At 41.3% G+C, this 27,571-nt stretch overlaps 1 protein-coding gene across 1 annotated transcript in view; it reads right to left on the bottom strand.

Moving 5' to 3' along the window:
- The window catches only part of SLC9A9 (solute carrier family 9 member A9), a 261,350-nt gene that overhangs the window by 182,336 nt on the left and 51,443 nt on the right, over window positions 1-27,571 (bottom strand). The window contains exon 5 of the mRNA XM_083613281.1: window positions 2,419-2,534. Coding sequence (XP_083469407.1) covers window positions 2,419-2,534 — 116 coding nt within the window. The remainder of the gene's footprint in view (window positions 1-2,418; window positions 2,535-27,571) is intronic.

Genomic DNA, 27,571 nt, shown 5'->3' with positions numbered 1-27,571 from the left:
GTGCTGATTTTTTAATCACATCACCCCTGAGACTTTTCATAATTGGCTAGAGTGGTGTGGAAAATCATAGTTAAAAGGATGGTTGCTTTTTCATCATAGTTAGCAAGAGATTATCAAGTAGCTGTGTTCTACCCCCCCCCCAAATGCATATCATATTTATTTATAAAAATTGTTATATACTGCTTGATATAAAAAAGTATATTGAAGTGGTTTACAGCAATAAGACATAAAACATTACTCTGAACACCTTACAACAACAAACCTATATAATAAAACTATATAAAAACCATTAGTTGTATGCCTCCCATGATGTATTGTTTTGTATTTTCATTAACACATCGGTCTCTTACTGGTTGTTCCACATATTTATTTTATTTTATTAGATTAGATTACATTATGAAATCTTTCACTGCACTTGAGTCTTGCCATTACTGAATCATTCATGTTTTTTCTTGGTCCTTGACTGGGTTATTTTGCCTTTGTTATAGAGGGAATTGTAGTCCAACAAAAGGTTTTCCATCTCGGATATAAGGTTTCTGTGGCTGAAAGCTGAATGTTCCTAGCAAATTTTGCGTAAGAGATGACAGCACAACAGCCTTGTTCCCCCATGATGTATCTTAGACCTCTGGCATTAACAAATGGCATGGAAAAGAACCACACTGCCATCTTAGATATACAATCCATTTTGTACTTGTCTGAAAATATGCATTTTGAGAGGAAGATGTGCATTTAAAATTAAAAGTGCATATGAAATATTTTGAGAACTTTTTTTTAAAAGTGGATCAATGCAGAAAGCAAAATAGAACTAAGTGGGGGGGGGACTCTACAAAAAGATACAGACTAAACATACAGATGTGTTTGTCTCTATCAGCCTCCCATGTACCAAACAGAAATGTCAAACGTGTCATTGAATCCATTGGGATTTGAGTGCTGTTTTAAAGACTCTCTTCCTGATCCAGCACTCATAATCTCTTCATAGGACTGTAGAGCAGGCTGCAGTCTTAGGAACAGAAAATGATGTGCAATAATATTACAGGACCACGTCATTTAGATCCCTGAGTGAATGTCAGAGTAGAGCTGCAACCACATCTTGCCTAAAGCAAATTATAGAATAATTTGGGCATTTCCAGCTTTGATGGGACATCTTTGGGAATATTTACTTTGGGAAATATACTATTTCTTGGGGGCTTTGTATGCTAACCTGAGAAACCACAAACAGATCAGTGTTCGTGGCTGTGGGGTGGGGTGAATGGTTTTGAATTTGGAAGAGGGAAACCTCCGTTCAAATCCTGGAGCAAATATGAGACCCACTGGTCCAGCCATTCTATCTTTCTTTAAGTGAAATGTTCATGTGTTTTATCAATCTATGAATGGGGGTCTGCTGACTAACCCCACCCTTCGTGTCACACACTCTAAGTAGCCTCAGCATTGGTCTACTCAGGGTGTTGGGGTGGGACTAGGCAGCACAACCCGATTCATAGATTGATATAACATTGAATCCAAAACATTTAAAACAATGGGTACAAAAATATATAAAATTCTTATCCACTAACCTATCAATAAAGACAGATTCTATACACATCACTAAAAGTTGAATACCACCATAAGGGAGAGCTTAATTACCAAATAAAAAAGGGTAAAGGACCCCTGATAGTTAAGTCCAGTTGCAGAAGACTCTGGGGTTGTGGCTCTTATCTCACTTTACAGATTGAGGGAGCCGGTGTTTGTCTGCAGACAGTTTTTCTGGGTCATGTGGCCAGCATGACTAAGCCGCTTCTGGCACAATGGAACACTGAAACCAGAGCAGTGCACGGAAACACCGTTTACCTTCCCGCTGGAGCGGTACCTATTTATCTACTTGCACTTTGACGTGCTTTCGAACTGCTAGGTTGGCAGGAGCAGGGACCGAGCAACGGGAGCTCACCCTGTCGTGGGGATTCGAACTGCCGACCTTCTGATCGGCAAGCCCAAGAGGCTCAGTGGTATAGACCACAGTGCCACCCGTGTCCCACATACCAAATTACCAAATACCCCCCCAAAGGTCTTAGCATGACACCTCAAAATTGATAATGATGGTGCCAGGCATGTTGCCCTGGGGAGAGCATTCAACAGACGGGTGGCCACCACTCCGAAGGCCCACTCTTATGTGGCCACCCTTAGCACTTCCCTCAGGTGGGGCACCTGGAAAAGACCCTCTGGTGAAGACTGCAGGGTTTGGGCCAGTTCATATGGGGAGAGGGAGTGAGAAGTTTATCTGAAAAGTGCTTTCCCCCATGCCTAATCTGTGTGAGGATAAAATGGGAGAAACTATTGTACATTCTGCCACTCTAAATTCTCTGAATTAATGTATATGAGTTTAAAACATTAATATTTTTTATTAAGCAGGCAAAAAATATATACAAAATAATGTATATTTACCTGGATCTGTAGCAGACATTAAAGAACCAAATAATAAACAGTCAGTGAAGTGAAAGTCTCCTTTCTTCAGCTGGCTAAGTTGGACCATGGCCTGTACGAAGCCATACATTATCAACCTGCAGGATTGGATGATAAAAAAAAATAAAGACTATTCAGAACAATTACAGAACCCTATTTTCTTTTCACAACTTTTGAAGTGATTTCTTGTTTAAACTGCTAGGATGTACATTGCCCAATGTCTTTTTATTGTGTGTGATTATAGGAGTGCAGAGGGTAAATTGCTGCAGTCTATAAATCTAGTTCTGTTTTAGGCCTGAAATATTATATCAAGATTTTCTAGACATTTGAGGAACGGCCCCCACCCCAAAACTCTACCTTTACACCGAATATTAGCAATTTATTCACTTTCTGACAGATGACAATATATTTAGCCATTCATTTTACAGAAGTAATCTGAAGAAGAGATTATCAAAATCAGCCTGTCAGATATTGTAGAACCTTCGCACAAACTAGCGTGAGAGGAGATGTTGTGCTGACTAGTTCTGACAATTCTAAAAGGATCGCTTTTGCAGCTTTCATTGTTTCATTGCTACTTATTTATTAAATAAATGTTACAAGTACATGCTATATTAAAATGTTCAAGCTTGTAGCTGAAAACAAGATGGATATTAATACTTGTGAGAACAATCAATCAAAAAGTCAGGTTTGGAAACACGGGGCATCAATCTTGCTAACTTTTTGTGTGTGTGAGAGGACAAGTCATTGGACTGTGTATTTAACTGTAAAAGAAAAACCCTAAATTAGGTTATTTGATTGGCATGGCAGTTAAACATTTAGCACATATTGATAACCTGACAAGTGTTACTCTTTTTGCTAACTGGAAAGTTGATGTCAATTGCCCCAGTATCTACATGTCTCATTCTGCCTGGCTACGCAGTCAAATATGCATAAAACTAAGACCTATCTGGGTGTCAGCACATATCATGGCTGAGGTCCATTGCAAATGATGTAAGCATCCTTTAATTAATTTTTTAAAGGTTTTGGCTCTGAGGAAACACGTGTAGGATAACACAACTAGAGCTGCTACTATCTACGCCTCTCAGCCCCAATGATGTACCCTTTCTAATTTTTCCATTCCTAAGTTTAGTTCTCCACATTTCCACATCAGCCTAGGTTTTTTGTTTTTTAAAAAGTCCTCATGAAGATTCACCAGCATTTAAATACAAATGCCTCCTACCATGCACACATTTGCATGAAATTTTGCTGAATATGCACATTTGAAAAGCATTCACCCTCCATATAATGTGATTTTATGTTGTTATTTTTTTAAAAATAAACATATGCTTTTGCATGCACACTTTATCCCAGCTAGGAAATGCATTTTTACCATTATCTACACATTACTTGACTGGAAAACCGCACTGCAAAATTCACTGCAGTCTATAAATCTAGTTCTGTTTTAGGCCTGAAATATTATATCAATATTTTCTAGACATTTGAGGAATGGCCCCCACCCCAAAACCCTACCTTGACACTGAATATTAGCAATTTATTCACATTTCAAAGGATGACAGTGTGTTTCAGTTCTTTCATTGTTTTGCGAAGTGCAATTTTGGTAGAGTCACCTTTAAATGTGAAGTGAAATAAGTTTCTCCCCCCAGTCCTAGTCAGGACCCAGAAATATTTTGAGGAAAAGATGATGACGGTGCTAATGCAGCTGCTTAACCTGGCACTTCTCTTGTCAGCTGGCAATATGCCTCCCCCCATTTTTCACAGCTGCCCACTGTGATCACCCATCCCCACTGCAGGCTGCCCACTGATCTCCCCCTTAGCAACCTTACTTTGAGAGGGCACCAGGGTTGTGCTGCCTCCCCTCCCGCCATCTTTTGCTCAGGGCCTCCTCAGACCTGTCACTGGCCCTGAGCTGTGGAGAAGTTTTTGACTATCAGTACCGTATTTTTCGCTCTATAACACGCACTTTTTTGCTCCTAGAAAGTAAGGGGAAATGCCTGTGCGTGTTATGGAGCGAATGCACTGGACTGGAGCCCTGGCTGCCGTCAGTCAAGCAAAGCGTCTGTCCCGCTTTGCGCGGCTCTCGCTTTGCTTGCTTTAAAGCAACCTACGGAGGAGCCGGGGAGGAGGGAGTGAAGGAGAGCCATGGCAGCAAAGCGGGAAGCAGCCGCTTACACGGGAGGAGGGACAGACGGGAGCCATAGCGAGCCGGAAGGAGGCAGGCGGTTAAACGCCAGCAGGCGCTTTTAAAAGCGTTGCGTAGTCAGCAACAGCTGCTGCAGCCTCAGCTAGCAAAGGTCTCTCTCTAAACGGAGCAATGTTTGCTCTAAACGGAGCAATGAGGCTGCAGAGGGACGGCAGGGCACAGGAGGGGTTGGATTGGGAAGGGAAAAGATTAAGCAACCAGCAGCAAAAAAAAACCCAACCTCGAGCTCTGAGCCACGAACGCAGTGAAAACCAGGAAGTAAAAAAAAAAGGCTGGGGAAGGCAAGGGATGAGGGAGAGGGGAAAACTATGCAAATCCCCCCCCCCCAGCTGATCCGCTGGGGACGGGAGCTGGAGTGTGCTTTTTTACTTCTGCAGCTTGTTTTCAGGCAGGATAGATTTGAGCATTGTCTGGGTCCTAGTGCCCTTACCGCTTTTTTGTGCTCCATTCTATTGCTGCTGGTGGCTGCTTATCTCTCAAACTGAACCTGATACCAGTAGCCACGTGTACAAACAAAGTAGAAGGCTGCAAGCAGGAGCGCTTTTACACAGCTAATGGCGAATCCCCTGCAATCCAAGTCCTCCTCACTTGCTCAAATCTATTCTGCCTCAAAACAAGGAGCGGAAGGAAGAGGCGGCAAACTGTTAAATGGAAAAAAACCCCAGGCACAGGGCAAATACCTTATGTATACCTTTAAAGCAACAGTGCTCTTTCCCTCCCTCCTCCCCACTTAGCTCGCCGAAAAGCTCCTTCTCCACCCACCCCACGCGTGTTCCTTGTCCCTTGAGTGCTTTTCCTTCCCTCCCCACTTAAAACGTGGTTACAAAGCACGGATCCACATGGATCCTCAGGATTTTTGCACTGGGTCACCCCAAATTCACCATCAGATCACATAGCATGTCCATGGCTGCAGCCAGCACCAAAAAACACACACGCACCCACTGTTTCATGGGGCCGCAATGGCGCAAAAACATGGTTACAAAGCATGGATCCACATGGATTCTCAGGATTTTTGCATTGGGCTACCCCAAACTCACCGTCAGATCACGTGTCTGTGGCCACAGCATGAACCACAAAAATCATACATCCACTGTTTCGTTTAGAATATTTTTTTCTTGTTTTCCTCCTCTAAAAATTATGTGCGTGTTATGGTCAGGTGCGTGTTATAGAGCGAAAAATACGGTACTTTATCTTCATAGCTAAAGTATGCTGACAACAATCAGTACAAGGTGCAGAGGGGATGAAAGTGCTTTTTGGGAAGCAAATCCGCACAGAGAGAAAATAAAAACGTATCTACTTGCCTATGTTTGGAAGCAGGCAGAAGCCTATGAAAAGTTTGTGCGCACATGCAAGAGAAACCGAAGTTAGGAGCTGAATCCTTGCAGCTGGCGGCCATAATTGTACCTAATGGAAGCTGCTGTCCTTTTGAAGCCACACACAAAAATTAATTAGAAGGCTCTGTTTAAATGAAGCTCTGTTCTACGTACAACAAACCACATTGCATGTTCCCTATCCAGACACCTAAATCTATTTATCGATTGTATGTCGAGGCGAGGTATTCTCCTTTGTTAAATAGTGACTTCTTGCAGTAATCTTTTGGAACACATTAATGAGTGCAGATTGTATCGAAGTAAAGTTTTAAGCCCACAGTTCTTTCTGTGTCACATATTGCTATGGTAATGACTGAAATTTTAATGTACATCTCACTCACCCAATCTGTTTTCTAACCCAGTATCGAATTCTCCTGTCCTAATATGTCATCAGGGATCTTACTATGCCTAGACATGATTATGTTGTAGCCTAAGGCGTCTTTGATGGCTGCTATAGACTGAAAACATGTAATCAAACATAATGAAGAGTTAACTGGGTTTCTGTTTGTTTGTTTGTTTGTAGCCACATTAAAGAGCAAATGTAATGCAGTGAAAATGAGGGACTATAGGGATGGTTTGTTCAATTCATTCTGTATGTTAAGGCACAAAAGCTTTATTGTCTCAGATTCATGGCCCATCCAGCCTTGGTTTAACTGCCCCAGTATCTGTTATAACTGCTCAGCCTTGGAATGCTTGAAGTAATAATTTGGAGCAAATGCTTTTGCAAATTTGATGAGTACCTGTAATATCTGCAGCTGCAAACTTTATAAATCATGCAAAGAAGAGGTTGAAGTGCATGCCAGACCTTAGTCTAGCTAGCCACAGATTTTGGGTTTGTCACGGATTGAGGGACATGTTAGGCAGAGGCAGGGCTGTCGGACATGTATTGAATTAGGCACATGGGATCTGAGGGCCAAAAGCAGGAAACATAATGATGGACAGCCAATACCAGATTGGCTAGATGAGCTGCAGCACAACGGGGGCAAGGCAGGGGCCAGGTGAGAGCAGTTTTGTGTTATTACCTGTCAGGGAACTGCCATCAGCTCAGGGGCGAGAGGGGAAAAGCTGGATGGATTACAGAGAGCCCCCAAAGATCGTGGGAAGCAGCACCTCCTCAGCGGAGGAGAGTAACCACGCCTCCAGTGGAGAGGAGCTTCAGGGCTCGGAGGAGGCGAGGCGGTGCCAGGACACCTTGCCTGAGCAAAGCGGGGAGGAGAGAGGTCCTCCGTTACCCACGCCCTCCCTGCGTAGTAGGCTTCCGCGCCGAGAGGGGAGGCGCAGATTGGGCGTCAAGAAACTACTCTGCTGGGGAAGGTTTAAGGACCGCTCACTCACAGATTCTTCCAGTGAATGAGCCAGCCATGGGAGAGTGGCGCTCTGCATGGTGAAAGGTTTTTGGCACCAATAATGAGGCTTTACAGCCGACCAGAGAGGCATTGCCTGATTGCTCTCAAGTAACCCCCTGATATCCTTACATTACTGAAACAAGTTACTTAGCTGCCAGCCCAGAAGGAAAGGTTTAGTACAGCTTGGCACCTTTTCCATTGTACTGAAAGGTCAGCTGATCGGCATCAGCTGCAGAGTCAGCTAACACTATTCAGGACAGCACTGCAACCCGATCTGTCTGTTGGGTCAAGGGCTCAGAGAGCCGGTGGCACAGCAGTCAAGTTTCTGAACACTGGGTATTAGGTGCCCCAGTTCAAGAGCCCGCCTGCTGCCTTACATTGTGCAGTGAATACATTTTCATTTGAACTGGGAAACTCTTACTTGTATCCCAGAACAATGTCCGTAGCTCCAGCCATTGGTGGAATGTTTCCCTTAACATCTTGCTATCTTTATCATGCTTTTCATGAAGGCCAATGGCTCGGTCCCTGGAATCTCCAGTATATAATAATCAGATGATGGGCAAGACATCTCTGCCTGGTGCTCTTAGAAGGCCACTATGACGGAGGCAGTGAGAGATTTTACTTTCTTGGGCTCTGTGATCACTGCAGATGGTGACAGCAGTCACAGAATTAAAAGAAGCCTGCTTCTTGGGAGAAAAGCAATGACAAACCTAGACAGCATCTTAAAAGGCAGAAACATCACCTTGTCAACCAAGGTCCTTATAGTTAAAGCTATGGTTTTCCCAGTAGTGATATATAGAAGTGAGAACTGGACCATAAAGAAGGCTGATTGCCGAAGAATTGATGCTTTTGAATTATAGTGCTGGAGGAGACTCTTGAGAGTCCCATGGACTGCAAGAAGATCAAACATATCCATTCTGAAGGAAATCAGTCCTGAGTGGAAGGACAGATCCTGAAGCTGAGGCTCCAATACGTTGGCCACCTCATGAGAAGAGAAGACTCCCTGGAAAAGACCCTGATGTTGGGAAAGAGTAAGGGCACAAGGAGAAGGGGACGACAGAGGAGGAGATGGTTGGACAGTGTTCTCGAAGCTACTACGTGAGTTTGACCATTGCGGGAGGCAATGGAAGACAGGAATGCCTGGCGTGCTCTGGTCCATGAGGTCATGAAGAGTCGGACATGACCTAATAACTAAACAACAACATGACTATAATAGACCACTGGCCTAGAGGGATGAAAAGTTCAGTTGGGTAAGCTTCCTATGACTGTTAATATCCACTAGCAATTCTTCTAAATGCAGGGCACCCTGGTTTCTGTACTCTGGCACCCCAAAACCACCCATCAGCCCTCTTCAGGTGTTCACCGAAGAATGAGTAAAGTAGGCTTCAGGAATGCAACACCTTATCAGTGATGGCTCTTCCCATTCCTGTGTTGAAAACCTTTTGCACTGTGAACCAGCTTTCTTTGGAATCAGCCATTTTTTGATTGGCTCAGAAGGATCACCAACATACATGATGTCTGTGATGGACAAGAGGGATAAGGTTTCTCTGAAAAGAGAGTGCCAAATTTGCATTTGAGATCTAAACATAATATTGTAGTATTCCATTACATTTCTAACATAAATGTGTACGTGTGTGTTGGATTAAATATTTGAATATTATACTACATCACAAATACATATTTATTTCATTGTAGAACATGGTGTTCCAGAGCTCAGCTTCTATCGATCATTATTACTGTGTATACCTAAAACCTGAATCTTCACTATGAAGAATATTCACTTGATCTCTGAATAATGACTAAATCGCATAATTACTATGACAAATGAGGCATGAAATAGTATCAAAAGTAGACAGTTCAAAACCTAGTGTCAGTGAATCTTTCAACTTGCTGCAAACTATTTGAATTTTAAATCAAAGCTACCTTAGTTATTAACAAAACATCAAAAAAAATCTCACCATGACTGATGACATAGATTGACTGAATAAACTTTAAAAGCAAATTCTCAGAGGCCAAAGAATAACCTTGTGAAATTAATCAGAAATTGTAATTATAGTTTGACCTGTGACTATAACTCATATAATTAATAATATATTTGCAAATGCTTCCATGGTAGAAAAATAAAGAAAAACAATTAGTAAGTGAAGCTGCAAGAGAAAGTGGTTGAGAGCCAGTTTCAACCTAAAGCTGTGCATAAATTTTTTTAAAAAATTGTCCAGTAGCACCTTAGAGACCAGCTAAGTTTATTCTGGGTATAAGCTTTCATGTGCATGCACACTTCTTCAGATACACTGAAACAGAAGTCACCAGACCCTTATATATAGTGGGAGGGTGGAAGAGGTGTGCATGCACACAAAAGCTTATACCCAGGAACAAACTTAGTTGGTCTCTGAGGTGCTACTGGACAATTTATTTTTATTTTTATTTATATTTATTTTGACTGTGTCAGACCAACACGGCTACCTACCTGAATAAAGATGTGCAGTTTATTCTCAGGTGACCGTGGTTGTAAAAATGGTTTGTCAACATGGTTTAGGTCACAATTTAGAGATGGAGAAATCTGTCAGTTTCAATTCCTCATTTTTATGATTTTAAATTTAGTTCGCCCAATTTTCATATCAGTTTGTGATTTTTTAAAAAAAACCTCACAAAAATTCATTTTCAATTCCATTTCTTCTAATAGGACAGTTTTGCAAGTACTTTCCCCTAATATAATGCAGTTTTGTCAACTTTCATTTGAGTTGGAGAACTACATAGCAAAATTCAGAGAAGTGCTAATTTTGAAGGACAGTTGTGTTTTACTTCACACATTGTTTTGGAAAGTGTGAATTAGGTAATTAATGTGAAGCAAATGCATTTCTTATAAATCCTTAGAACATATATGTTGCTCTGTGGAATGTGTAGCCCCCATTCTGCAAGTTTAACTCTTCCTTCCTGCACTGCAATTATGACAAAAATCACACCCTGCACTGCAATTACACTTGGGGGGGAGGAAGCGGCATATCTCCCCTCTCCACATGCTGTCATCCTGATAAAAATTGCCAGCAACTTTAATAAAATAAATAAAAAACAAATATGTGGTTTCATGCAATGTAATTAGTATCACATATAGTTAGACCTACATAACAGGGTTAGGAAGAATTCAGTAAAGTGATTCTGTTCTCGGTCTGTGTGTATACAATATAATATGTGTACTGTGCCTATAAGTGTGTGACAGAAAATTCTAATGTACCCTTCTCCATGAAATGTTAGCCATGTATGTGTAGGGTCTTTTTTGTGGATGACTGTTCAGACAGGCTACCCACCTGCCTCACAAACACAGGATGAAGAGATGTTTCCCATTTCCCTGAAGTGGCTGAATCCCAGAACAGTTTGATGACATGAACTATTATTTGTGTTGACCAGTGTTACTTCATATTTACACTTTGGAGCCTGACATTGCAATTCTTATTTGGATGCAGTCCTATTCAGTAGAGCTTGCTTTCAAGTAAGTGTGCATATGATTGCAGCTTTAAATATTTAATATCCTACCTTTAAAATGCGAGAACTTGGCAGTAAACTATTTTCAATCTGAATGCACTTAAAATGGTGTTCTTTGCTCTTTTGCGACAAGATATGGCCTTCACTTACAGCCCCTCACGCTGTCTCAAAATGAGATTATACTACCATTAAGAGATAATTAAGATCAGTTTGTGACTTTCAGAGTAATAGAAAAGAGATTAGGGAATAACCCACTGTAAAATCTGGCATGAATTTAACCATAAAAAAGCATGTTTGACATGACTTTAACATTTTTATTGGATTAACTGAACTACACAGTGACAACGGGACGAGCGCAAACGGACTTGCAGGTGCTTATGGTCCAAAGAAAATGCTGTGAAATAATGACTTGGACTAGCCTTCCTAGGTCACGGTTAGATAATTTATGTTGGACAATTCCTGTGGTTTTAAAAATAAAATAAAATGGCAGGCTTAAAACTAATTTATTACCAATAAAAAATGATTTCACAATTAGAAACAATGTATAATTCATACTCCCTCCCCCTCCTCAGGCTTTGCCTAATGACAAGTAATTTTATCCATTAAGTAATGCCAGTTGGCTCCAAGCATTTTAGTGCAATTAGCAAAACTAAATAATGGTATCTGGATTGTAGTAATATAATATAGTTCCAGTCTAGAGGTAGTGACCCTCAAGTGCTGTGTTGCGTATGATTAGTAGCCCAGACAAGGTTGCATATGCGTTAGAGCATGTTAGATATGCCATCCAGGTGTTCGGTGCCCACTGGATAACAGGTGAAGGCGCTCTCTTGAACGCAATCAGCTAACCCGCCGGACATACTTCCTAGGTGATGTGGAATCTTCATCAATCTGAAGGGGGCTTACATACCCGCAGATGAACATACATTGGTGATGTACACAGATTGTGTGTCAGCCAAGGTGAGTCTGGAAGAGACTCTTGCTTGAGATCTTGGAGATCCGTTGCCATTCAGTGTTGATAGTGTTGGGCTAGATCATGGGTAGGCAACCTAAGGCCCGTAGGCCAGATCCGGCCCAATCACCTTTTAAATCTGGCCTGCAGATGGTCAGAGAATCAGCGTGTTTTTACATGAGTAGAATGTGTCCTTTTATTTAAAATGCATCTCTGGGTTCTTTGTAGGGCATAGGAATTCGTTCATATATATATATATTTTTCAAAATATAGTCTGGCCCACCACATGGTCTGAGGGATGGTGGACTGGCCCCCTGCTGGCCCCCCTGCTGAAAAGGTTTGCTGACCCCTGGGCTCGATGGAATAATGGTCTGCCTCTGTATGGACAGCTTCTTATATTCCTAAACTCTGCTGCTCCCATATAAGTCAGAGAAGGGAGAGAATGAAGTGGCCATGGAATAGGAATTACAGGGCAAGCAATGGAGAAAAGATGGGCATTTCCAACCCATCGTCCCTGCCTCACAAAGCACTCCTCCCATAAGGAGTTTCAGTTGCACATTTTCTTGTCTAAACAGGCACAGCCATTGAACTCTTTTTTTAAAAAAAAATTCATTGAAGATTTTCTTGGGTTACAAAAGTACATGTTGGGTGGTGATGATTTTGCAATGATCAAAAAGGTGGAAGAAGCATAGTGAAAACATAGGGAGGGAATGATTTGAATATGACAGAGTATGCAAGCCCTGTCAAATGTGAGTGAGCAAATCATGGTTATTCCAGAATAAAACACTAGTAGGAAAACTGCTCAACAGGGGTCAGGGAATAGCTGCCACCTCCCTTGACATGGGTCCACACCTCTGCAGGGATGCCCATCTCATGTAGTGAAAAAAACATTGGTTAGGGACATTTACCTTCTTCCTCATGAATCCTGGTAATGTTTCCCAAAGGACAAGTCAGTTTGGTAGTTAAGACAAACTATTGTAAAGAACTCTCTAACCAGCTTTTAAATAAGGACATCAGCCAAGCAAATTAAGGATACTGTAAAGTTTAATTACATCCTGCTTGTTAAGTCCCTGATATATTCTACTATCAAAGCAATAGTCTAAAAGTGCAGTCACAATAACCAAGTGTTCACAGTTCTGTGATTAGGGGCCTCTGAGGAAGGTCCACTTTTGCAATGGGCCACCCCTTTTCTAGAAGAGTTTTTCTCTTCCCATTCTTCACAGCTGGTTACCCTCTCCTCCTTATTCTCCTGGCCCACCACAGAACAGTCCCATCTCTTGGTTTCCACTTTCTCTTAAAACTCTCCACATTTCCTGTTCTTTTATCTTTCTTATCTCCTGTCTGCTCCTCACAGCATTTCATTTTGTTTTTGATTCCAAGCCCTTCCTCTGCTACTTCAGTGGCTTCATCTCCCAAAGGTGCTACTAGAACTGTGAATAAGGCCACTATCCCATGTGGATGCATTACGTGTGAATGTGTGTAACCAGGTACAATTGTAGGAGAGAAACACACATGACTGACCCTGTTGAACTTGGCACTCAGCAAAGAAAAAGCACTTTATATGTGTTGTATGTGCTTTATAACACTGTGACACCAGATGGCCCTGTGGAGTTCCTTTTTTGCCAACCCGATTTCTCATACAAAGTTTACAATGCATTTAACTGAAATGCTTCTTTGATGTGTCTAGATACAACCTTAGTTTAGCCACTGATGCACCCACATTGTCACTATGTGGGATTGTTCTTCAAATAAAGGGGTGGATATAAAGAAGAGCTGTGCATTGGCTCTGACTCAATCCCAGACCCTGAACTCAGAACTCAGTCAGGAAGATTCAGGCCAGAGAGGCCATGATTTGGCCAGAGAGGACTGAGGCAGCCCTGGACCTCCCTGGGATGAATTCCCCCCCCCCCACGGAATGATAAAGTAGGGGGAGGGAAGGGAGATATGCAGGACACTGCTGCAGGCATAATAATTTAATGCCTCGTGTTCAAGAATTCCAATTTTGCAAGTTAAAAAAGGAACTATGTGTCTGTCTGAGCTATAGCAAACCTGGTGATTGTAATGAATTTTTGTGACAGCTAATGATGTCTGTCATGGGCAGTGCCTTCACTCAGTATCATTGACCCTCTCTGCCATATCTCTCCTCTGAACTGGGCTCACAAATGGGCCGAATGCCCTGGGAACAGAGGGAAGTGGTGCAAAACAGACAATTCTTCAACCATGCCCACCAAACTTCACCTCTGATGCGCAGAATCCGGGATGACGTTTCTACAAATGCCACACGAATGAAAATGTTGAGGATCCAGATCACCCACAGAAGTCAGATTTTTGGTGTTGGAAGAAAAAGCAGGGTTTTGAGTACATTACTCCAAAATACTACCTGAATAATGACGATGTTGTAGAAACATAAAAAAACCCCCAAAATACCTGAAAAAGCAGCAACTATACCACTATAAATGGTAAGTGCAGAATGGCCCTGTTAAAGTCCTTTCCGCCCCAACAACCAATACTGCTTTATTGTATGGGGCTCAGGGAACAAACCATCCCAAAATCTTAAAGATGTCCTCTTTCAGCTCATTCCTTTAACTACATTGGAATCTAGGCTGACAACTGGTATGCCTCAGACCACATCTCAGAGTTCCAAGTTCCTAGGGAGTGAAATGTGGTTTAATTGAAAGATTGTCAAGAGGAACTAAAATAAGTGGGGGCAGGGTAGGGGGGAAAGACCTCTTCTCTGCAAAATGTCATTAAATCATGTCTGGCAGTGTGAGTATTAATCAAGAATGAGTCAGCAGGCAACAAGCATTAAGGATGCAGTTACTTAACCTGTAGTAAATAAGTTATCTCCCTCTTCCTTGAACATTCTTAATATACCTGCTGCTGTTAAGGGGGGAAAAGGGGTTCTAAAGACATACTGAAGGTAACAACTATGCTAGTATCGGCCTGGTGTTTGATTAGCCATGTCTTGTTTAGGAGATTTGCAGCTTGATTAAAAAAAATAAAATCCACACAGCACCAATATTATGATATTACTAAATCAGCCTCCCCTAAACTGGTGCCTTCCAGATTTTTGGGCTACAGTTCTCAAAATCCCCAGCCATCATGGCCAATGGTCAGGGAAACTAAAAACATTTGAAGGGCAACAGATTGTGGAAGGCTGCACTGAGGGGGCTGCATTGTACCTTGGTATTTGTATTCTTCCCAAGCTTACTTACATAAATGAATAATAAAGACAATACTATTTGGCAGGCTATACAGATAGTTTAATCACACAGAATTGTCCCTTTCCCTTTTTTGGCTTTCTATCCAGATTGAGACCAAATTTAATTTTGCATGTATGCGCAAGGCAATTTCTATCCATGGCTAGTTACAGTAATTAGGATGCCATGCTAATAATTCTGGGTTTTGCATTTTTGGAGGGCAGGTTTTTAAAACATCGTATACACTTGGAAGATTTCCAGATACACTTCTGAAGCAGAATTGAAGCCATGAAAAATGGGATGTACAAAGCACTTTGGGTTGAAAGGGAGGGACCACTGTCTTCTCAGTTTACTAAGATTTTAGATCTACATTTCTGCATAGACAATTGTCAAGATGCTTCCTCACTCAGCCAATACTCATCTGCCATGGTCTTCTCCTCTCCTCTCCTCTCCTCTCCTCTCCTCTCCTCTCCTCTCCTCTCCGGTACCAACAAAGGAAACCTTGTGTCCTTCATTCTCCTCTTCCTAATCCACTGGGTCCTCCTGCTGCCACTAGTGTTCTGGACAGATGCTGCTGCAGTTCAACTCATGAGTATTTTCATTTTTTTTTTTTTTTATAATATATTTATTAAAGTTTTCAAATAAAGCATATATTAGATAAACACTTATCATTATCCATTTAACATCTCTCAATTGTTACATGGGACTCCCCCACACCTCCCGCATACACTTACATCATTATTAAATTAATTTCAAACAAATTATCATTTAACTCATCTTAATTAATAATCTTAATTTGGTTTGACATATAATTCAGCCTTAAATCTAATTTAATGGTAGACAATTGTCTGCACTGGCATCCAATTCAGCACTCAGCCAAATTACAATATTTTTGTAAATAAATCTTAAATTTCCTCCAGTCTTCTTCCATCCTTTCTTCTCCCTGGTCTCGAATTCTGCCGGTCATCTCGGCTAATTGCATATAGTCCATCAGTTGCATCTGCCATTCTTCCACAGTGGGTAGCTCCTGAGTTTTCCAATTCTTGGCAATTAATATTCTTGCTGCTGTTGTTGCGTACAAAAAGAATGTTCTGTCCTCTTTTAACACACTCTGGCCGACAATACCCAGGAGAAAGGCCTCTGATTTCTTAGTAAAGGTGTATTTAAACACCTTTTTTAATTCATTATATATCTTCTCCCAAAAGGCCTTCACTCTAGGGCAGGTCCACCAGAGGTGAAAAAATGTTCCTTCATTTTCCTTACATTTCCAACATTTGCTATCAGACGAATGGTATATTTTAGCCAGTTTAACAGGGGTCATGTACCATCTATACATCATTTTCATCACATTTTCCTTCAACGCATTACATGCAGTGAAGTTCAGCCCAGAGGTCCACAACCTTTCCCAATCTTCAAACATAATATTATACCCAATATCCTGCGCCCATTTTATCATTGTTGATTTTACCATTTCGTCATGTGTGTTCCATTTCAGCAGCAAGTTATACATTCTTGAAAGTACCTTAGTCTTAGGTTCTAACAGTTCAGTTTCTAACTTTGACTTTTCCACTTGGAATCCTAGCTTTTTGTCATTTTTAAACACTTCTTTAATCTGAGCATAGTGTAACCAGTCTCGCACTTTGTCTCTCATCTTTTCTAAACTCTGCAATTTCCAGTTGTCACCATCCTTTTCTATTATCTCCCAATATTTTGGCCAGTTGGCCTCCATATTGGCTCTTTTCCGAGCCTTAGCCTCCAGGGGTGACAGCCACCTCGGAGTTTTATTCTCCAGTAAGTCTTTATATTTTGTCCAGACATTAAAAACTGATTTTCTGACAATATGGTTCTTGAAGGCCTTATTTATCTTAGCTTTATCATACCATAAATATGCATGCCATCCAAACGCATTATTAAAACCTTCCAAATCCAAGACATCCGTATCTTCAAGAAGTAACCAATCTTTTAACCAGCAGAAAGCTGCAGCTTCATAATACAACTTTAAATCTGGCAGGGCAAAGCCCCCTCTTTCTTTCGCATCTGTTAATATTTTAAATTTGATTCTGGGCTTTTTGCCCTGCCAGACAAATTTAGAAATATCTTTCTGCCACTTCCGAAAGCACTCTGTCTTGTCTACAATCTGCAGTGTCTGAAACAAAAATAACATTTTTGGCAATACATTCATCTTGATGGCAGCTATTCGGCCTAACAAAGAAAGTTTTAGTCTTGACCAACTATCCAAGTCTCTCTTAATCTCTGACCAACATTTTTCATAATTATCTTTAAATAAACTCAGATTTTTTGCTGTTATGTTTACCCCTAGGTATTTAACTTTTTTAACCACATTTAGTTCTGTCTCTTTCTGAAGCTGTTCCAACTCAGTATCTGTCATGTTTTTCCCCAAAACTTTAGTTTTTTGCTTATTTAACTTAAATCCTGCCACTCGACCAAAGTTTTGAATCAGTTGTAGTACTCTTTTCAAACTAGACTCCGGCTCCTGTAATGTCAGAACTAGGTCATCTGCAAAAGCTTTAAGTTTATATTGTTTCGCTCCGACCTGAATCCCTTCCACCAACCGGTCCCCCCTAATCATATTCAGGAGCACTTCCAGAACCGAAATAAACAGTAATGGGGAAATCGGGCAGCCTTGTCGTGTACCTTTTTCAATTTTAAACTCTTCTGTAACCACATTGTTAACTATCAGTTTAGCCTTTTGTTCTGAATATATTGCCTCAATCCCGTTCTCAAACCCCCGTCCCACTCCCATTTCTTTTAAATTCCCCTTCATAAATTTCCAAGAAATGTTGTCAAAGGCTTTCTCCGCGTCTATAAAAATTAAAACTGCTTTAGTGTTTATGTTTGTTTGTAAAAGTTCCAATATGTCTATGATGTTCCTTGTGTTAGTAAACATATGTCTGCCCGGGAGAAAGCCTGCCTGGTCTTTATGGATTATCTCATTTAAAACTTTCTTAAATCTTCGTGCCAAAACATCTGCAAATATTTTGTAATCCACATTTAAAAGGGAGATGGGACGGTAATTCTTGAGTTGTGTCTTTTCAGTTTCTGACTTTGGAATCAATGTGATAAATGCTTCTTTCCACGATTCAGGCGCCTTCTTCCCCTCCATTATTTCATTACTGACCTCCAACAAAGGTTGTATCAAATAATCCTTCAATGTCTTATAGTAGTTAGAGGTCAGTCCATCTGGCCCTGGTGATTTGCCCTGTTTCAGACTCAGGATGGCCTGTTCAATCTCTTGTCGTGTTATTTTGCCATTTAAAATTGTTCTATTTTCTTCTGATAGCTTTGCTAATCCATTTCTCTCCAAAAATTGTGTAATCTCTATTTCATCTTGTGGCCCTTGAGTATATAACTTTTTAAAATACCTCTGGAAGCACTTTCTAATCTCTCCCGGGTTCTGAATGTTCCTTCCTTCAACCTCTAAGTTTGTTACTGTATTTAATCTTTGTCTCCTTTTCAACTGCCAAGCTAGCAGTTTCCCACATTTATTTGCCGATTCAAAAGTTTTTTGTTTCATTGTTTTAATCTTCCATTCTATTTCCTGATTTATCAGCTTGGAATATTGCGCCTGATAAAGTTTGATTTCTCTCAGAATCGGTTGGGACTTCGGGTTAGATCTTAACTTCTTCTCCAACTCTTTGATACTTTCCAGAATTTTATCTTTCTTTTCATTTTGCAGTCTTTTCTTTAAGGAATTCTGTTGAATCAAGAACCCTCTCATCACAGCTTTACTTGCATCCCAGATAGTTCTTTTTTCCACCGTAGTGTTCAAATTAATCTCAAAATAGTCCTTTAGGGTTTTTTGGGCCTTCTTTACAATTCTTTGATCTCTAAACAGGCCATCATTCATCTTCCATCTAAAGGAGCCGATTGGGATCAATGTCATATCCATTCTCAAGGCGTTATGGTCGGAGCATGTTTTGGGGCAGATTTCCACCTTCCTCACCTTAGGTGCCAGACTTCTAGTTATCCATATTTGGTCGATTCGTGTCCAAGTCAGTTGAGCTTCAGAAAAGAATGTTCCTTCTCTTCCCAGGGGGTTTCTAACTCTCCAGATGTCAACCCAGTCCATATTGTCAGTCATTTCAAAAAAGGTCTTAGGTAGTCTTCCCTCTTTAGTAATGTTCTGGTTCTGTGACTTATCCATATTTGTTGATACGACCCCGTTCATGTCCCCCATCATGATGACGTTGTTGTAATCCAGATAATCCAGCATGATCTCGTGCAACTTCTTATAAAAATCCGATTTTCCTTCATTTGGAGCATAAATTCCTAATATCAAAATTTTTTCTCCTTGATACTGTACTTCTATTGCGAGGATTCTTCCACTTTCATCTTTAAAGAGAAATTTTGGTGAAAGGCTCTCTTTTGCATAGATCACTACACCTCTCTTTTTAACTGTATCCGATGATATAAATTCTTGACCAAGCCTTTTATTTATTAACACCTTTCTATGGAGCCTAATCACATGTGTTTCTTGTAAGCATATAATGTCCAATTGTTCCTTTTTTAAAATATGAAAAATTTTAGACCTTTTTTCGGGACTGTTACAGCCATTTATGTTCCAACTCAAAAGCTGCAGAGACATCCTGGATAGGTCTGGTTATTCTTTCTGGGGTGGTACCTTGTTCTCCGGTCCTTGAGGATCCGAGGGGGCGGGCTCCCCTGGAAGTTCTGGCGCTGGCAATCCAAGTCCTTTGTGGAGGTCTTCTCCGTGTGCTCCCAAAAACTTGTCTCTATCTTCCACTGTTTTGATTTTGATCTTTCTCCCTCTGTAGGTAAAGGATAATCCTTGTGGAAACTCCCACCTGAAGATAATTGCGTTGCTTCTCAACAGTCTTGCCAATTCCGTGTAGTTAGATCTAAGGTCCAGCAACTGCTTAGGAATGTCCTTGTAGATTTCAATTCTCTTGCCCAAAATGTCTAGTGACTTTTCGTAGTGCAGGCCCAAAATCTTGTCCCTTTCCTCCTTTGATCTCAGTGTTATCAAACAATCTCTGGGCTTCTCTGTCCTTCTGACTCTGCCAAGCCTGAAAGCAGATACAATTTTAAAGTCTTTTTCCTCTAACTTCCAAAACTTGGCTAATTCCTTAGTTAGAAATTCAATAAAATTATCTTCTTCCACCTCTGGTATTGACCGTATCCTCAAGTTGGTCTCCCTGTTTCGCAGTTCTGTCATCAAAAAGTAAATCTGATGTTCTCCAACTTGTTTGCTGAGTGGTCTTACTTCTTTCTCAAGTTCTTCCAATCTTTGACTAGTATCTTCAGCCAGTTTACGATTTTCACCTACAGCCTCCTTTAATTCTCCAATAGACTGGGCATTCTGTGCAACTTGTCCAGTCAGCTTATTCAAGCTTTCTGTGTTCTGTTCAATTTTAGCTGTATGCAAATCAGCCTTCTTGTCCAGAGCCTCCAGTTTCTCCAAAATTTTCTCCAAGACAGAGCTACTTGTCCCTGAAGCCATATCTCCCAGGTGCAGCTCCTCTGTCTCACCCTCCCCTGCCTGTATTAGGGAGGCCGCCTCTATGTCTGGAGGCAAAGTGGAAGGCAAGGCCGGCACAGAAGATCTACGCTGTGAGGCTGCAGATAAAGTTAGAGTTGTTTGTTTAGTCCTTCCTCTTCTCCTTACGCCACTCATTCCAAAGTTATCTGTAATCCAAGGTCAATCCAAGTTGTTCCCATGAGAAAGCAGAGTCCCAGATGCAATAGTCAAACAGAGGCCGGGAAAGGGAAAGTAAAACAAAGTCACTGCTGTAAGTCCAAAATCCTCTAGAGGGAGCTTAATACGTCTTCAGGGAAAAGATCAAATCCAAGTTAAACTTATAAATTTAAATCCATGTCTATCGCCTCCACAATGTATTATTTTTAGCAGAGTAAAACTTAAAGCAAAACAGTGTTTCTTACAGTGCCTTGACTGCAACAGTTTCAAAGTATCCAGTTCCAACTCAGAATGTTTCAAAACCTGAATTCAGTGTATCCAAAGTTGCAAACTGGTGCTCATCCAGGCAGCTCCAGCACCAGAGATTCTTATTTATTTTATAATCCACTGGTGCCACAGAAGAAGGATATCAGTGCACCCCGAATATGACCAGCAAAAGTCAATAGCTCAAAGTCTTTCACTCAGAAAACTGCTTTAACAGGGTGCCAGCATTTAGTTAACGCATAACTTTTTGTCTCCACTCCTCCTGCTCTTTGCTTAAAGTTCAGTATAGCGGGAGATGGGCTTCCTGCTTATCCTCACTCCGTTTTCAGCCAGATTTCAACTTTTTAAAAAAGTTTTAAAAGTTTCATAAAGTTCTCAAAAAGTTTCAGAAAGTTGACAAAAGTTTCAGAAAGTTTTCAATGTCCAAATTTACTCACGGGTTGTAGTTTCCAAAGTTCAGAAAAGTTGCAGGAAGAAAGGACAGCGCTGACCGGCAACAGCAATGCGGCTTCACTTCGCTGTTTGCGCAACGACCCACAGCGCCGCTACCCCCTCCGCGATCCGGAGCCCCTTACGGGGTCCCTTCAACGTTTTGGGGGCTGCTTCTGGCGCCCGCCGGGTCCCGCAACTCATGAGTATTTTCAAACCAAAGATAGTTTTCATGTCAGCTGCCAAATATTAGCAAGTGCTTCCCAGAGCTTCCCTCTAAGGTGATTAATAAAGACAACCTAGCAAATGTGTGTGTGTGTGTGTTGTTTGTTTTTTGTTTTAAAAACTCATTGGTGGTAGCCACTGATGTCAAAAGCTTGCCAGGGTTTACTTCAGTTCATACATTGGCCCATATTTCAGATTTAAACTACAGTAAATGTTAGAGTGACATGCCGTCCCATATTATCATAAGTACATCCTCTGCACACAGCCTGTTTACCAGAAAAAGTGGAGAAATCACACATCAACTTGGTCATATGCATAACCTTGATTATACCGTATTTTTCGCTCGATAACACGCACCTGACCATAACACGCACATAGTTTTTAGAGGAGGAAAACAAGAAAAAAAAATTCTGAATGAAACAGTGGATGTATCATTTTTGTGCTTCATGCTGCGGCCACAGACATGTGATTTGACGGTGAGTTTGGGGTAGCCCAATGCAAAGATCCTGAGGATCCATGTGGATCCATGCTTTGTAACCACGTTTTTGCACCATTGCAGCCCCAGGCAACAGTGGGTGCGTGATTTTTTTGGTGCAGGCTGTAGCCATGGACATGCTATGTGATCTGATGGTGAATTTGGGGTGACCCAATGCAAAGATCCTGAGGATCCATGTGGATCCGTGCTTTGTAACCATGTTTTTGCACCATTGCAGCCCCAGGAAACAGTGGGTGCGTGATTTTTTTGGTGCAGGCTGTAGCCATGGACATGCTATGTGATCTGATGGTGAATTTGGGGTGACCCAATGCAAAAATCCTGAGGATCCATGTGGATCCGTGCTTTGTAACCATGTTTTTGCAGCATTGCAGCCCTGTTTTTGCATCAGATCATTGCTATGTGATCTGATGGTGAATTTGGGGTGACTCAATGCAAAGATCCTGAGGATCCATGTGGATCCGTGATTGGAACCACGTTTTAAGTAGGGAGGGAAGGAAAAACATAGAAGCGACAAGGAGAGGGGTGTGCAGAGAAGCAGCTGGCTAAGAATGCAGGAGAGGGGTTTTACCGGAGGGAGGAAAGGAAGGCAAAAGTTCCCCCCCCCACAAGCCAGCCCGCTCTCTCTCTCTCCCCCCCCCCCAACCTGCATGTTGCCTTCGAGTCCCAGACGCACGGAGAGGAATCTGTTTTCCACTCTGCTTGCCTGGAGGGGAGGGGTTTTCTCTGCTCTTTGTTCCGTCTGAGCAAACACAGTAAGGAAACAGAAGCGGGTGGGCAGTAAGACCCTGAGGCAGAATGCAGGAAAGCAGCAGCTTCCTCTTTCCTCCCTTCTCCGGACGATTTGATATTTGCCTGATTTTTGCCTTCACTCACGCTTGTCAGCTCCAGGGACCACACATTCGCTCTATAACACGCACAGACATTTCCCCTTACTTTTTAGGAGAAAAAATCTGCGTGTAATAGAGGGAAAAATACGGTACATAAACTTTGGTCACATAGTAATAATAATAATAATAATAATAATAATAATAATAATAATAATACAGTGGTACCTCGGGTTAAGTACTTAATTCGTTCCGGAGGTCCGTACTTAACCTGAAACTGTTCTTAACCTGAAGCACCACTTTAGCTAATGGGACCTCCTGCTGCTGCCGCACCGCCGGAGCACAATTTCTGTTCTCATCCTGAAGTTCTTAACCTGAAGCAATATTTCTGGGTTAGCGGAGTCTGTAACCTGAAGCGTATGTAACCTGAAGCGTATGTAACCCGAGGTACCATTGTAATAAGTTTATACCCCACCCATCTGACAGGGTTGCCCCAGTCACTCTGGGCAGCTTCCAGCATATATAAAACATAATAAAGCATTAAACCTTAAAAAGCTTCCCTATACGGCTGTCTTCAGATGTTTCCTACATGTTATATAATTACTCAGCTCCTTAACATCTGATGGGAGGGCATTCCACAGGGTGGGGGCCACTACCAAGAAGACTCTTTGTCTGGTTCCCTGTAGCTTCAAATCTTGAAGTGTGGGAACCACCAGGAGGCCCTTGGTGCTGGATCTCAGTGTCTGGGCTGAACATCTATCTGTTGTGTGTGTTCATGCGCCCAGTAATTGTTCCTTCATCTCACCATCTGTAGTAGCTATATCCCAAACCGCTGGGTGAACTGGACCTGAATGCTACGTAAGCAGGTTTCTCTGTTAAGTGCATATTCTTTAAATATGTTCCTTTCTCCCTAGACACTTTAAATTAGGTGCAGTTTGTCTTTAATATTTTTACCACAGGCTGCTGTCATGTGTCATTCCCTTTATGTAAATGTCAGCTTTCCAGCGCTGCACATTCTGATTAAGACAGCCATAGCCACATGGGAGACTTTCCTTCAGAACTGTCCTAAATACGCAGTGCTATAGAACTAAATACAAAATGTTTGAGCACAGCCTCAGTGTTCAATGCAGAACTTGCTTTTGCCTGGTTGCATGCACATCTATCCACAGTTTGAAGAATTTTTAAAGTCTACAATATGTCTTGTTTAGACAGTAATTAGAATCCACAGTTCTATGCTCTGATGGCTGAAGAGTCTTTAAAATCTGCACCAGTCCTGTACCTTTTTAGTCAAAATGATTAAGTGGAAAATTGACACAAATGTTTCCTGGGCGAGGCAAATGAATGATAATTAGATCAGAGGAAATGGAGGCACAACTGAGAGACACCGGTAGTGTTTTACACCAAGAAAGTACTCTGTAAAATATGCAAAAGGATAATTTGCAAAAAAATGTGTTTTTTTGTGAGAAAAGATATAGATATTTTATTTGATGAAAGCTACAGTTTAGGACAACTATATAAACATTTTTGGGTCAAAATACAGTATGTTGTTTGCTCCAAGTTAATCAAGAAGCCAACTTCCGGTCAGCGCCAGCAACTGTAATGGCGGATTTCCTCCGATCTCCGGAGGAAATCTGCTTCGTGGAGCCAGGGTTCTACCGCTACGGCGAAGCGGGGACCCGAAAAAAATCACAGGTGGGGAAGCCTGTGAACTGAAGGCTCGGCGGGCTCCATTTGCGTCCCCCCCCCGCTGCAAAGGAGCCTTTTTAAAGGCTCCAGAACATACCGGGGGTGAGCGGCGCAGAGCTGAGAGCTGTCTACCCGTCTCCGCGAAGCGAAGCCGCATGCCATGGTTGGAGAGCGCGGACTTTTTCCTTTGAAATTTGGACTAAAAGTAACAACCCGTGAGTATTACGGAAATTGGATATTAAAAATCACCTTTTTTGATTCGGCACGAGCGGGGAAGGCGCAAAGAGGAAGTCCGTCTCCCCCTTTTGTAAACATTTTAAAGCAAGGACTAGATAACTAAGGTTGAAAAGAACATCTTCTTCGTGAGAAGTCAAAAGTAACTAATTTCACGTTTTGGCAGTATAAGTGAATGTGCTGAAGGATAAGAATTAATTCTGAAAGTGGATCGTTACCCCTCCCCCAGGACCCGGGAGCGATCCGCGAGGGAGCCTGTTGGAGAGATTTAAAAGACTTTGACAGCTGTCAAATTAGCTGTCAAAGCTGAGAGGGAAAAAAAAAGAGAGAGAACTTTGTTTCTATTGCCTCGGCTGGTCATATTTGTTACATTTAGGTAACAAATTGTCGAAAATCAAGGAAAATAAAGGACTTTTGGATTTACAACTGGAAGGAATACTAAGTAACCAGTACTCCCCTAGAGGGGGCTCTGGGACATTACAGAATGGCTGTAAGTGGAAAAATACAGACGGCACTTGAGAAGATCTTTCGTAGCCTGGGAAAACTTCATGAACAAAGCACTGTTTTGGCTAAAAATGTCATAATATTGAATGAAAAAGCAAACAAACCTGTGGAAATTGGAAGGGACTTGACTCAAGTCTCTGTACCAGAACAAAAAGACTGTGCCCTTGAACTAAAAACTCTTGCAGCTGAACAAGAAAAGGAATTTGAGAAATTTGAAGAAGCTACATATGACAACTTAGAGGGAAAGGAAGGAGGAGCTATAATGCAGCAGAGGATTAAAGAAAGAAGCAAAAAACAAGATTTGGACTACAATCATAAATATGGAGACCTGGCAGGCCAGAGGCCTGTAAAGATGGACTTAAAGGGAAAGACAAATTTGACCAAAGTGGAAGCAGGAGTTTCTGGGACATTTGGACTTAAAAGAAGTAAAAAACAAGATTTGGATTACAATTTTAAATATGGTGGCCTGACAGGAAGAAGTATGGACCTTATGGGGACAGAGCTTCTCCGAGATCTGGCGTTTAACATAAAGGACTATCAAAAAAACCGGCAGAGAGGAAAGGAGAGAGACTTAAGGGCCTCGGATGTGAGATCACCAGGCTGATACCAGATGGATTGATGGACATTGGTTGGAGATTGAAACCGGGAAAAGCGGGGAGTGGGGTTTTGGGTATCCAAAGGCGGTATAAATATATTCTTTTTTCTTTCTTTCTTGTAAATAATCTGTTTTGCTATTTTAGATTAAAATGGGGAAATCGTGAAATGGAATTGGGGTCGACTTTAGAAAAAGGTATTAAGAATAAGATTTGATGTATCAAGATTGAGATTTATGTTAAAATTGGTTAAACAAAAAGGATTTAAATATAATAAGGTAAAATTTGGGGACAGGAACTTGTTGAATTAAAAATTGAATTGGAATACAAGAAGAGGAGATGTGGGGAAGTCAAGGAAAAATGTTATTGAAAGGTATATGTTTGTTTTTGGTTTTTTTTCTTCTTTTTTGTGTGTGTTTTGTTTTTCTGTAAACTTTTTGAAAACTTCAATAAATATTTTATAAAAAACAAACAAACAAGTTAATCAAGAAGCCGTAGACGGGCATTAATTATCTGACTATATCTTTGTATATGTGTTAGCATGCTAAACGTGAAGGCTGTTTCGTGTGCATGGTATCTTAGGCTGCAAATGCACCTTATACTTAAAACACACACAATAAATCCTGCAAAATGTAGTTTACGCCCCCACAGATCTACAATTCCTAGCACCCTTCACAAGCTTTAGTTCACAAGATTCTTTTGGGCTCAAATGTGCTTTAAGTTCATGGTTTGTATGCATCTTTACTGACCCTGGAAGGAGAATTCTGAAATTCCTTAGTACTCCTTCCTGGATCACTCAGAATGGATTTGAGTTGACTGAAGTGAAAAGTAATTGCGGAGGAGAAATAGGAAGTAGCTATATGGCTGGAAGGTTTACTGTAATTCAAAGCTGGAAAGAAGCCCGGTCAGCTCAGGAATAGGAGGAGACATATGGTGAATAGAAAACAAAGTAACAGTGATGGACAAGTGGCAGCAGGGACTGTGAGGGAACACAAATGGAAGAAAAACCTTAGCTGCACAGTATAGAGATTCTGGTAGGTGGTTAACCCACTGTTGTAGTAAGGAACACTGGGATAACATGTTTCCTATATTGTATATTTTTTTTACCAAGGTTGGCAGCCAGATTCAACTTGTATCTGTTTTTGTAGCTTTAGGAACAGACCAATCTGTTTCAGAGTTGCTCTATTTGTTTTCAGTTTAATTCATTTCGTGGGTACAAAATTAGGGCTGTTAAAAACAAACTCCCTCCGTTCATTATAATGAGAAGGTATAAGCAATTAAGTTCCTTCCCCTGCCCAGAAATGAATGAAGTATTGGGGTGTAGGAGTTGCTCCAGAGTAAATTAAGCCTGCCAGATTGTAGGCAGATACGATTTGAGCTCTTCGGGCAGGACCCCTTTAAAGTTTGATTGTTTGGAGAAGAAGAAAAAACACCAAAGCTTTTCCCCTTGAGTTGGATGCAGCTTTCAGGCATGGAGACTTCTTCTGACCATGGCAAATTTCAAAATGAAAGCTGCAGTGGTTCTCTCATAAGAAATTTATAAGTGGGAGCAGTAGGAGTCATATGGGACAGGTGGGGGCAGTGGGTAATAGAATACGGATCCCCACAAAATTCTGAGTTGGGGAATATGTCACTGTCAGCAACTACCCTGTTCTAGC

The sequence above is a fragment of the Podarcis filfolensis genome (genome assembly GCF_964270895.1).
Source record: "Podarcis filfolensis genome assembly, chromosome: 5".
Lineage (NCBI taxonomy): Eukaryota > Metazoa > Chordata > Lepidosauria > Squamata > Lacertidae > Podarcis > Podarcis filfolensis.
This window is presented reverse-complemented; position numbering and strand designations above follow the sequence as displayed.